This window comes from Aythya ferina (assembly GCF_964211825.1).
Source record: "Aythya ferina genome assembly, chromosome: 4".
Taxonomy (NCBI): Eukaryota; Metazoa; Chordata; class Aves; order Anseriformes; family Anatidae; genus Aythya; species Aythya ferina.
This window is the reverse complement of record NC_140300.1, coordinates 56,558,228-56,569,958: the sequence shown is the minus strand read 5'-3', so window position 1 is coordinate 56,569,958 and position 11,731 is coordinate 56,558,228. Positions and strand designations below refer to the sequence as shown.

At 48.8% G+C, this 11,731-nt stretch overlaps 2 protein-coding genes across 5 annotated transcripts in view; one reads left to right on the top strand and one right to left on the bottom strand.

Annotated features, from left to right (window-relative positions):
• Window positions 1–5,166: 5,166 nt before the first annotated feature.
• Window positions 5,167–9,204, bottom strand: CDKN2AIP (CDKN2A interacting protein). 2 transcript variants are annotated; one of them, XM_084518675.1, is made up of 4 exons: window positions 8,938–9,204; window positions 8,692–8,822; window positions 7,392–7,867; window positions 5,167–7,352 (listed from the first exon to the last, which is right to left on the bottom strand). In XM_084518675.1, exons 1-4 carry the CDS (start codon window positions 9,159–9,161, stop codon window positions 6,375–6,377), a joined length of 1,809 nt encoding a protein of 602 aa, XP_084374801.1. In that variant the 5' UTR covers window positions 9,162–9,204; the 3' UTR covers window positions 5,167–6,374. The 2 variants fall into 2 exon arrangements, with proteins under 2 accessions (XP_084374801.1, XP_084374800.1); XM_084518674.1 differs by having other exon boundaries at window positions 5,167–7,867; window positions 8,938–9,203.
• Window positions 9,205–9,492: 288 nt separating this feature from the next.
• Window positions 9,493–11,731, top strand: part of LOC311436376 (putative claudin-24) — a 55,010-nt gene continuing 52,771 nt past the window's right edge. For all 3 annotated transcript variants that reach the window (XR_014692785.1, XR_014692786.1, XR_014692787.1), the window contains exon 1: window positions 9,493–10,307. The gene's annotated coding sequence lies outside the window, so the exon portion shown is untranslated. The remainder of the gene's footprint in view (window positions 10,308–11,731) is intronic.

Sequence of the window (11,731 nt, the reverse complement as noted above, 5' to 3'; positions counted from 1 at the left end):
TTTGGTGTCGAACCCCGCTCCCTGTCGCCCTCCGCAGCGCCCTCGGGGCGTGCCGGCACCCCGAGCGGGGGGGCGGGGCGGTTGTATCGCGATACCGCGCGTGCTGTACGATATCGCCTTCATATCGCACTGTCTGGCTGCAGGCGGCTCGCGATGTCCCCCTGAGGAGCTGCTCGCCGTGAGGTGAGGCTGGGACCGACAGCACGGCCACAGCCGCCTTGCTTAGCTCTAAAGGGGCGCCAAACGATTCACGGCAAACCAGGACTTAGGGAAGCGCAGCGACGTTTTATCCCCATTTTGATCTTTTCAGAGGATTCTAAATAGGGTGGCAGAGAAGTTTAGCCTCTTAAAGCCCACTCGCCTGCCAACAATCTCCCGATTTTCACAGGGTATCCTGTCTGCCCCAGGGCTGCTGTGGGATTTGTATCAAATGCTGGCCACAACGCCTGTAGTAGGCAACAAAAGTAGAAATCCATGTACTTCTCACATATAGCACTATTGGGAGAGCGGTACCAAGCACTTAGAATTATTAAAAAAATAATAATACCAAGAATTGCTTCTCTGTCGGAAGTTTTCCTGTGGCCTTCACTACATGGAAAAAAAAATCATAAGTGTTAAAAAAAAAAAAACAACACACAACTTGTGGAGTCTTGGAATATCACCAGGAAACCTGTAAATCTTGCAGTATGTTGCATTTATATTTCAGGCACCTGAAAAAAAAAAAAAAAAAAAAAAGAAAGTGGGAAAAAATATGAGATCTTGTAAACTTGGGGGAGGAAAAAAAAAAAGCATCAGAGATGACTGCATTCAAGAGTGAAATATATATGTTATTTATTATATTACGTATTCCTACCGGGAGGTAAGTGGCCAGCACTAAAAGAGTGGCCATACTAATCCTATAGATAACATCATTTTTGGATGGAATGATCTAGAGCGGTGGATATGCAGCAGCATGGCTTGTGCAGAGGGGTTGCGTAGTTTCCATCCTTGGATATTTTTGGAGCCTGGCGGGATGAGGCCTGGCACAACCTGATGTGGCTGTGAAGCCGGCTCTGCTCTGAGCAGGGGGCTGAACTAGATGGCCTCCAGAGGATCCCTTCTGGCCTGCTTTTTTTCGTGCAGTTCTGTGAGTGTGTTGACGGTGGGAGATGGCCCCACGGCTGTCCCCATGGCAAAAGCAGCGTGTTGAACCTCACCGGTTCATCTAACCAGCAGGGAGATCAGCATCTTACATGATGGCGGTCTCCAAGTATCGTTTCCTCAACACCCAGTTCAGGAAGGCTTCAAACACATTCTAAACTTTCGGCTCATGCAGCTGCTAAACTGGTATCCTGTGACAGTGTTTTTCTGAATCTACAGCTAAGGTGTTGAGCAATAGCTGTAGAGAGATGTCTTTGCCCGAGTCATCAGTGTGCTGGCAAGTTCATAAAATGAATGAAAACAAAGTTGTAGGCAGTACTTTCAAAACATTGTGCGTTACGCTGATGTCACTCTGGCCATAAAAGCAGGAAGTCTGCAAGTCAGCGAGTTCCTCAGAGGACGTTGCAACGTTAAAATCTGTTCACCAGTAAAACCAGCTCCTTTGTGTGTTGTGACAGCTCGGATTAGCGAAGCAAAATCTCGTATCGTTTTATGCCCTCTATCTCATTTTTGCACAAATAGATTTAGAAAATGAAAATAACCTAGCTACTTCCAGTGACAGTACAGTGCTGAAACGTTATTGTGTGGTGCGTGTTGCTGTCAACTCTGAGTAACTGAAATCCAAGCAATTGAATTCCTCCATATAATATTAACAAATAACACTTACCGTGCAGGCAGAAAGCCCAACTTACACACCAGTGCAAAAGGAACACAATCAACACCAATGATACAAAATTCTTTAGGAAGATGTTGTCTGTTTTGAGGGCTTCTGTTTCTGCTTGTAGTAAGTTTGAATAGCTGCATCATTCTGCTACCTTGTGAAGAAATAACACTGAGAAATAGAGATTTCCACTATCCAGCAGACAAATAAAGCAAAAATGTTAATTAAAAATTAATACATTGTTTAAAATTAAATGTTAATTGCAATTAAATGTTAATGACAAATAACATTTTGACTTCACTTTTGACATCGCTTTTTCTGACAAATTGTATGTGCGGCATCAGTAAGACGAAAAAAAGAATTGAGAAAGTCATTGTAGCGTAATTCATGAGGCAGGCTACAGGTGTTTTCTGTGCTAAAAACTTGCTGTTTGTCACTATGTGGGAGGCAGTATCTGAGGTAGTAGAGCAGAGACCAGCTAACATTCCCTGAATTTCAATGTTGTCTGCTGCTTTTGAACACTGAAGGAAAGATTTAAATTTTGAGCAGTCTAGGAATGCATCGTTATTGTTAGACCAGATTTCCCTAGGAAAATGAAGCCTGAGCTTGCCACATGCTCGAAGCCCTGGGGGAAGGGAAATCCAGAACAGCAGGCTGAATTCTCCGGCTTGGTAATGCCCTGGAGTGCCTGGGAGCAAGCACTGGAGAATTTCAATGCATTGGACTATTTGCAGCTCAGTAGCTTCCTGACCCAGCTATGTCTGTACTTTTGATGACTGTGAGAATAATCTGGAGGTAAGAGGAGGCATGGCAGAGCAAAACCTTGCTCTCTGTAGAGATGGTAGAGATGGACAGGCAGAAAGACCATAAATTTCACTCTAACCCTCTCCACTGAGTGGAGAATTGTCAGCGCGAGCTTGATATTCGGTGGTATCAGAGATACATTATTACAAAGTAGTAAATCTGCAGTGCATTCATATGTCTATAAACTACCCCACTTTCCATGGAGAAAACAACATTGTTGTTCCTTTGTCATGTCCTAGTGTATTTTTAAGAGTCCCAACCAGAGTATTCCTCTTCCTGTGAAAGTTTATTTCATCACATTATAGATTTTACCATGATAAAATATTTCCAGGTATTTAATCTAAATTTGATTTCCCCCAATCACAGTTTTGCCTGTCTTCCATCTTTTGTAATCCTGATTTGACATTCATGAATCATAGCTGCTTCCTGTCCTGTTTCACCTAATACTGCACAAACTATTTACATCTTTTCAGTTTTCCCTTGATAGCCTAGGAAGAATTTCAGCCTGTGGAAAAAAATAACGAAAAGCAGCATTATTGAGGAGAAGAGGTCTAAAAAGGGGCAGTCATTGTGAAAGAGCTACCTCGCATTTAGGAGAAATGCTTGAAGGATGATAGCAGGGTGCTTCTTTTAGGCAAATGGAGCAGCATGGATAACAGAATTGATTTTTGACTACGTGTCTGTGTTGGCAGGTATGCTTATTTGGTCTCCATGGGATGAAGAAGATGAAGAATTCTGCAGTGTACGGAGAAAAGAAACACAAATAAAAGAATGAATGAGCACAAGCCAGACGGACTTTTTTAAAAGTCAGCTGCAGGGAGCGGTAGGCTGTAGGTGGCCTCCACGTAACTGGTATTCGTGGAAGAGAATGGCTTTTCCAGGGCCACAGAGGTAGTGTGTTTGTTCAGGTAGGTTATTCTCGAACAACTTCCCTAACGTCAGGTCATCCAAAAAAAGGTACTTCCCCGTAATGGCAGATTTGTCACTTCTGATGTTCCTTAACAAATTAGGCTTGGTTTGTCTGGCAGATGACAGCTCACACTGAAGCAGCCACTACTACTTTTCTCTTTCATTTATGCGTGTGAGACACCGAAAAATTAGCTATCGACTAAACACGAGATTATTTTGATAAGGCGATCGATTAAACCGGTACATTTCTTACATATACTAGCATGTGGTTTGTTTCCCAGCTAGCCTCATTCTCGGCTGTATCAGAGCCCTCCAGCCCCAGGTAACGGGCACCCCGCGCCGCTCAGATGCGGGCGCTCCCTGCTCTGCAGGCAACCACCTGTGTGGGAGTTCAGGACTGGGAGCGAGGGCAGCAAAAGACGGGGACGCCCTGAGAGTGAGCCCCGTGCTGTTGGTGCGCCCGCTGCGTGCTGCGCACTACCTGCGTGCCTGTGGCCGTGACGAGGGCCCGCCCCGCGCCCTCCCGCTCTGCCCGGGGGCGTCTCGGCGGCGCTGCTGCGGGCGGCGGGGCGGGGGCTGGCGCCGGCGGCGCGCGGCACTCTCTGCCCCGCGTCCGGGGACTTTCCCCTAGGCGGGCCCGCGGCCCCTGAGGAACGGCGTCCTCCGCGAGTGGCCTAGAGAGCAGGTCTTCAGGGCGTCCTGCGCCTGTTTCTCCCCAGAGCCTTTATATGGCGCCGCCGCGCCGGCTGCCTCAAGGTTAGGGCGAGTGCTGCTCGCAGCTCGCTCGCCCCCCGAATGGCCCCGGGAGGCTGCACGCAGGCGGCACGGCCGCACCGCGCTGACCCGGGCGGCGGCACCCCGCGGGTGGCCCCCGCAGCGGCACCACCGGGGGGATGCGGCGCGGCCCCGCCCCTGTGCAGACATTATGCAAATGAAGCCTCGAGGCCCCGCCCACCGAAAAAAAAAAAAACAAAACCCACGCTTCGGCTGCCGGCTCCCTTTTACAGGCAGCAAACTGCTCCGGGGAGCGCAGCACCTGCTGCAGATCCCGACCAGAGGGCAGGAGGCACCCCAAGGAACTAACAGAAAAGCTGCACCTGGGAGAGCAAGGTCACGGCCCCCCAAAGCTGCTGCCCCTGCATCTCCACCCGAACAGGGGGTGGAGGACACCTCACGGTTCCCGGCACAGCTACGCCTCCCCGGTACAAAACAAGAGCACGAAGTTCTCAGCGCTAGAGGCACGCACCAATTCTTACACTGTACAAAGCGATTTTACTCGTTGTGATTCAAATCTTGGGTCACACTCAAGCAACACCTGGGGGCTCCTGAGAAAGGACCAGAGTTAAGGGTGACCCAGGAGGACAGGGGTGAGGTGGAGGTTCTCACCCAGCCGTCCCGAAGCATGAGCAACTCCCACCCAGCCAGCCCCTGCTGTTCAAAATCACACCGGGCACAGCGTACCAACGCCGCTGTGGTTTAGTCCCAGAAATCACAGAAGAAATCAAAGTTTTTAAGTGGGTGAATATGCTAGTGAGATCCCAGGGATGCCTACTCACTCCCCCAGTACTCCATCAATGGATCTGTCAATCAAGTGCCAGGCCTCCATTAAATGATACTAACTACTGTAATTAGACAAGATTAATTCCAAACAACGCTGAAGACATCATGTTTTTACAATTACATGTCATTATCCAATATAACAGAACATGCAATTTGTGCAGGTATTTCCAGAACATCGAAAACAAGGTCATCTCCCGCTTCCTTCGCTCCAAACCACTGTGAACATCATGTAAAAAAGTAACAAAGGGCTCAACTCGTGTGAACGCTTCACAATACGCCTGCTGTCCCTAGGAGACAGCAACAGCTTGATTTCGCTCATCTACCTCTCAGTAAGTGTTAGAAAAGCAGAAATATTTTACAGGTCCACTCAGTATTACAGTATTGCAACTAGGCATCCCAAGAAAACAACTCAGCCTAGTGGGATTACATCTTGAAACCACTCAGAGTAAAGCTTTCCTTACAGTGTTGCAAAGTCATTGAAATGGTTGGAATAGCTCATGGCTAAAAACACAGTACTATAAACACACATCCCAGAGGTTTTATTGTTCTAGTAGCAGTCAAAATATGCTTCGTATAGAAACCCACGTTTATTTGAAAAAACTGTAAAGGATTTTTCACAATATAAATTAGATCCGCTTACGGAGCTTCGGTGGCTGAAGTAGCTGTGACTTGACTGCTAAATGGCAATTCGCTAGTATAATGTTAAATGGGATCTAACCGCTAGTCTAACATTCAATGGGATCACGATGTCATTTATATTGCAAGTATTACAAGGTCTCGTAGAAACAGTCAACCAACTATTTTCTCTCCTAATAAGAGGAACAGTGAACATTATGAGCAACACGTCTGAAACGGATGATTTAACTTTTTGATCGAAGTTCTTAAACAACTTCCAATCATTCAAGTATTATGGTCCCTATATACATACGTCTACGTGGCTAGAAAAACGACATGGTAGACAATTGAGCACACCGCCATCAAATCGTAAGAATTACAAAATTGTCAGGTTTTAAACAGCAAATTGTACCTTAATTGTTTAATTAAAAATAGAAGAATTAGGTAGACTATTTTGCAAATAAAACAGCACACTAGTGTGCCATGTATTAAGGCATACCTTTAAATGCACACTTGTCATCTCTAACAAGTTTTATACAATTGCTACCAAGTGAAAGGAAGAGAATCGTCTTGCAAAACTGAGAAAGAAATACAAAATACCTGGAAGCCTACATTTTTAAAGTACAAAATCAACCTTCAGTCCTTGTATTGAAATACTATTCCTGGTACAAACAGCGACTCTTGCCTACATGATCTCCCGAGGATTTCTTAAAGCTGGAGGTAAATTTGAGGGTTTTGATTCTTCATCCAGAAGTACCAAATCTTCGATTTCCCTACCTTTGTACTTCCTTTTACATATCTTCACAATAACTTTCTTCTTGAGGAATAATTTCAGGGCTTCTCTTGAAGCAACTGCTTTGGCATTTTCCATACTTTTACCACAGCCAGTACCCAAATAGACAGACTTGCACCTCAGTTCACAAACGATATTTTCTAGAGAGCTCTTGTTTTGAGGTAAGTCTGCAAGCTCCTTCAGGGGAACGAAAGCAACATCTAAGGTAGCTTTTACAGACTGAATAGACGAGTTCAGAAGTTCGGCATGATTTACACTAGGGCTGAAGCCTCCCACAGCAACCAGTTTCCAGGCTACAGCTTTGTAGAGTCTGTTGAAAAAAGGCTGTCTTTCCTTTGCATCTTCACTGGTTAATGGTTTGCACAAAGCCTTAGCGGGACTTTCACCTGCCTGTGAGCCGCTCTTGGAGGCGAGCTGCTGCGAACCAGCCTGCGTGCCACCCTTGGAGGGTGCCCCAGCCCGCGAGGGGCCTTGCTGAGAGCCGCTCCGAGCGGCCAGCAGCGAAGCAGCTACCTGAGCGCTGCTCTTGGAGGTGAGCAGCGAGGCACCCTGCTGAGTGCCGCTCCGAGCAGCCAGCAGCGAGGCAGCCACCTCCGCGCTGCTCTTGGAGGCCAGGAGCGAGGAGCCCGCCTTGGCGCCGCCCTTGGAGGCCAGCAGCAGCGAGGTGCCGGCCTGGGCGCCGCTCTTGGGCGCCAGCAGCAGCGAGGTGCCCGGCTGAGCGCTGCTCTTGGGCGCCAGCAGCAGCGAGGCACCTGCCTGGGTGACGCTCTTGGATACTGATGGCGTGGCACTCGCTTGGTTTTTGGAAGACAGCAGGGAAGCGCTCGTTTGTGTGGCGCTCTTGGCAGTAGTCGCTGGCACTGCTGCTGCCTGCGGGGCGCTCTTGGCAGCCGGTGGCACCGCTCCTGCCTGCGGGGCGCTCTTGGCAGCGGCAGGTGGCACTGCTGCCGCCTGTGGAGCGCTCTTGGCAGCAGCCGGTGGCACTGCTCCTGCCTGCGGGGCGCTCTTGGCAGCAGCCGGTGGACCTGAACTTAATGTAGTTTTCTCAGGTGACGGCTCATTTTCACACTTGCCTTCCTTAGGTGGATTCTCTCCCGACTCTTTTTCGGATGAAGATGGGGTTGGACTTTGCTCAGTAGTATTTTCAGCATTAACAGGTTTTTCTTCTGCTTCTGTGCTCAGTGCTGCGACTGCTGCTTGATCTGAACTGCAAGTTGACTGGGAGCTTTCTGAATCTTTGCTACCCTCTTTTTCCTGCTTTTTTGGCAATGTGCTCTCTGTTTCCTTAAGAGATTCTGCCTCGGTTGTTTTCACATCCTTCTCAGTATCCTCAGTGTCTTTGCTTTTCTCAACAGCTCGTTTCTTGGAAGGCTCCTCTACCCCTTCTGCAAAACAAAGTAAGTGTGTTACCCTCTTCAGTTTCTGCACTGTGAAATATCCATCTAGAAGCAATTTATTTAAAAACTTCTCACAGATATCCCTCTGAAGTTAAATGGTGTATATTAGGATTACACCTTGAACCATAGTTTTAAGAATTAAGTTATTACTTCAGAATATTTTAGTAATTTTTGACAAAAAAAAAAAAAAAAAAGTGCAACCTACCATTTCAGAACATTTTAGTATTTGTTTGACAGAAAGAAAATAAAAAAAATCTAAGAGTGCCCATATGCTAGACTTCAGGTTTTGGTTTGGGATCTGAAGGCAAGTATGTACTTGTATTCTTGCAGGCCAGAACAAAAGTGACCAAAGCACATTAAATAGATTGTCTGACCTAAAAAAAAAGAAAAAGCGTGTTTTGTCTACTAATATCATAAAAAGCATTTAAAATACCAATTTAGTAATTTCTTTACAAAACAGAATTCTAAGTTTCTTACAAAGCAGCAGCATTTGAATAAAAAGCAGAAAGCAAAGCAACAAGAATCTAGTTAAGCTGGAGAACAACCATCTACATGGTATTAAAAAGTTGGCTTAAGGCGTGCATGGGCCATAGATTTACAAACATCATTGTCTTCAAAACAAGAGCTCTAAATTACCAGCAGCGTCTACTTTAAAAGCGTTAACGAGGGAGAAAACAGCATAAAGAGGGGAGACGGTTAGGGATCGTGGAGAGCAAATTAATTGGATTACTGTAAACCCGAGGTAAAGCCCGAACACTCGCAGGCAAGCATTGTCTATCTCCTATGTATTGTCACAGCTATGATCTGCTAACCATTGCTACTTGATATGCCTCTTTTCTTCACCTTGGCAACCAGTTCGTCTCTCGTGGTGCGGACGGGCGCGTCGCTCACTTGGATGCCTTCGGCCATTTCCAGCGCCTTCTCCATGACCTGCGGCGGGTACCTGCAGGGGCGACAGGGGGCGGAGGAACAGGAGGAGGAGGAGGAGGAGGAGGAGGAGGAAGGCCGTCAGGCGCCCCCCCGCACACAGCTCGGTGCCCGCCCCGCCCCGCACTCACCGGCAGCCCAGGAAGACGTGGTTGGCCCAGACCATGGAGAGGGACACGAGGCGCTGCAGCTCGGCGCTGCCGGCCGCCGGCGGCCGCCCGACGTTGCGCAGGAGGAACTCCCGCCGGTGCCGCCAGTGCTGCTCGGGCTCGCAGGCCCCGCGCAGCGCCTCCGCCCACGCCACCTCCTCCGCCGTGCGCCCCAGCGGCTCGCCGCGCGCCGCCTTGCCCGCCATGGCCCTAACCCCGCAGCGGCCCCGACCAACGGCCCTAACGGCCCCAACGGCCCCGCCGCGCCGCTCCCCTCCCCTCCCCGCCCCGCCCGGCCCCGCTCCGCGCCGCGCTGCTCCTTCCGGCTGCCGGCGATGACCTCACAGCCGCCGCCGCCCGCCCCAGCATGCCTTGCGGCGACAGCGCGCGGCAGGCGCCAGGGGGCGCTCGCGCCGCCAACGGCCGCCAACGGTCGCCAACGGCCGCGGGTCCCTGAGGGGTGGGGTGGGGAGGGGAGGGGAGGGAAGGGAAGGGAAGGGAAGGGAAGGGAAGGGAAGGGAAGGGAAGGGAAGGGAAGGTGTCCTCAGCCCGCTGAGGTGCTGCCTGTACAATTAACGCTAGGAAAAAAGATGCTCTTTTCCTCAGTGTCCGTTGCTAGAGCGGGAGGGTTTTTCCTTTACCTCTTTAGTTAACCCGCCCAGTGCACTCTCTTGCCTCAGTAAGGATAACTGGGGGCCGGGGGAGCAGACCTGGCAAACTCGCTGGTTTGTGTTTGCAAGGAAACAGGAGAAGGTCTGTGTGCTGCCCGGTGTGGGTGCCTGGGAGCAATGGCTTTGTCCAGAAGTGTCAGAGTGTTCAGAGGCAGCACTGTGGTCATCACCAGTGTGGTGTCACCCGTCTCTACCCAGATGGTTGCTAATGCTGTGTGTGGTTATCCGGTAACACAGCCTGAAATACTGGAGAGATGTGATCTGTCACACACAGTTTTCCAGGTAGAGACAGGGTGGGCCTGTCTCCCAAACCTCTGACTCCGTGATAGCAGGATTCTGGACTACAGGGTTGATACAGACACTAAAAGGCAATGGTGAATGGAATCCCTGGCAAACCAGTCTGAGTTTGCACTGAAGATGAGGTCCTACATGCTGCCAGACTCTTCACAGCCCCAGATCAACCAGTTCCCTTTCTACCAAAGACAGATGAGGCTGGGCCCAGACTTGGGACCTGCCCCTAAGGGCCAGCAGAAATTCAGGCAGGCCTGGATAACTGGCTGAACTGCCAGTAACTGTGTGGAGGTAGCAGAGCGCACAGCACAGCCTTGAACACCCTGTCTTCCTCTGCAACCAGCTGAGCTGCCAAGTGAAAATGCTGAGGACCAGCCCGTGTTTGAATTGGTAATTTACCAGTTAAGAGTAGGAGCTGGGCAGGGTTGGACTTGAGGGAGGGAGAGTGGCAATGCTGTATGCTCAGAGGGATCACAGAAGTTGTATGTGCAGTGTTGATATCTGGGTATCAGCTGTGAGACCTGGGCTCCTCTAAAAGCATCATTTTATGGAGTGTTGATGGCTCAATACAGCTACAAAGCCTAATGCATGATCTGGTCCTAGAGTGGCTCAAGAGCTGATTGCACCTTTTCCTTGTCCAGTTTTATAGGACAAATGGGAGTTGTTTCACCTCTTTGCCCACTGACCATATGGGTGTGTGCAAACATAGGTGACAGCTGGAGAAAGGTCAGAGTCATCGCGCTCCTGGCATGCCACGCAACAGTTTTTGGCTGCAGTGAGCAACTTCTGTGATCTGGCACCTTTCTGGCACGTTGTGCTGTTAGCTTGGGGTTATTTAGTGCTTCTTTTGAGTCAACATAGCCTTTTTGTTGGGACAAAGGTGACTGTGTGCTTGCACCACACTGGAAACAGGCTTGATGCCAGCCCCAGAGCGTGTGATGTCATGCGCGGGCTCGCAGACACACGTAGATGTACGCCCGCCGTGCTCGCCGAGCACTTGGGACATACTGTGTCTCAGGTTGATTAAAAAAGTGTGCTTAGCAGAAAAGAGAGAAAAACACTGCTGTTAATTTTAAAAAAGGAAACAAGTAGTGTTTTCATTCTCACCAGGAGAGGCAATTTTGAAGTTAAACACCTCATTGATGGTGCTAATACTGTGCATTTAATTTTCAAGATTGGAAGAAAAGAGATGTTTTTGTTCCCACTAGGGAAGGGACTTCTAAATACCACATTGATAGTAGTGTTGTTAGAGTCATTTGGGGCTTGATAATAGCTTCTTTTGGCAAGATACAACTAAAATCTCAAGGTGAATCATACCACTGTCTATAATCACAGTATTGCACCTGCACTCGCTGTATAATAAAGAAAGTTTATTTCTGCCTTTGTAAACTAGTGAATTATTATTTCTTCAGACTCGAGTCCTGCTGAAACATAGAGGGCAGCAGCCCCATTGAGTTCAATCATGTTCTGTGCAGTTAAGGTTAATATATAGTGACACTCTTTATTCAGCTTAATATGAGAAGTGTGCCCTTAACATCACAGCCATGCAAAAGATAAAGCTCGGAGTTCTTGTCGCAGAAGGGTAATAGCAGTGGGATCCGACTGGCCTGGCACAATAAATCCTCCGGGCACCTTCCGTAGGTTGGTGCCTACAAGAAGTAATAAGCAAGCACTCGCGAGCCCTGGGTTGTGTTCTCTGGGAATGCAGCGTTTCACTGGAAGGGAAAGAGACCTTTTGCTTTTTCTCAAGGTAATGTTCTGGTTCTGCTGGAGCAGAGCCATGAATGAAGGTCTCCTAGGCAGGCAAGAGACAG

What these genes read in the sequence shown, in the direction of transcription:
- CDKN2AIP (XM_084518674.1), bottom strand. Translation starts at nt 9,161, where the DNA reads ATGGCGGGCAAGGCGGCGCGCGGCGAGCCGCTGGGGCGCACGGCGGAG. An exon ending in CACGTCTTCCTGGGCTGCCG is followed by an intron (nt 8,823 to 8,937) that starts GTGAGTGCGGGG and finishes TCGCCCCTGCAG; the next exon opens with GTACCCGCCGCAGGTCATGG. An exon ending in AGGCATATCAAGTAGCAATG is followed by an intron (nt 7,868 to 8,691) that starts GTTAGCAGATCA and finishes TTTGTTTTGCAG; the next exon opens with AAGGGGTAGAGGAGCCTTCC.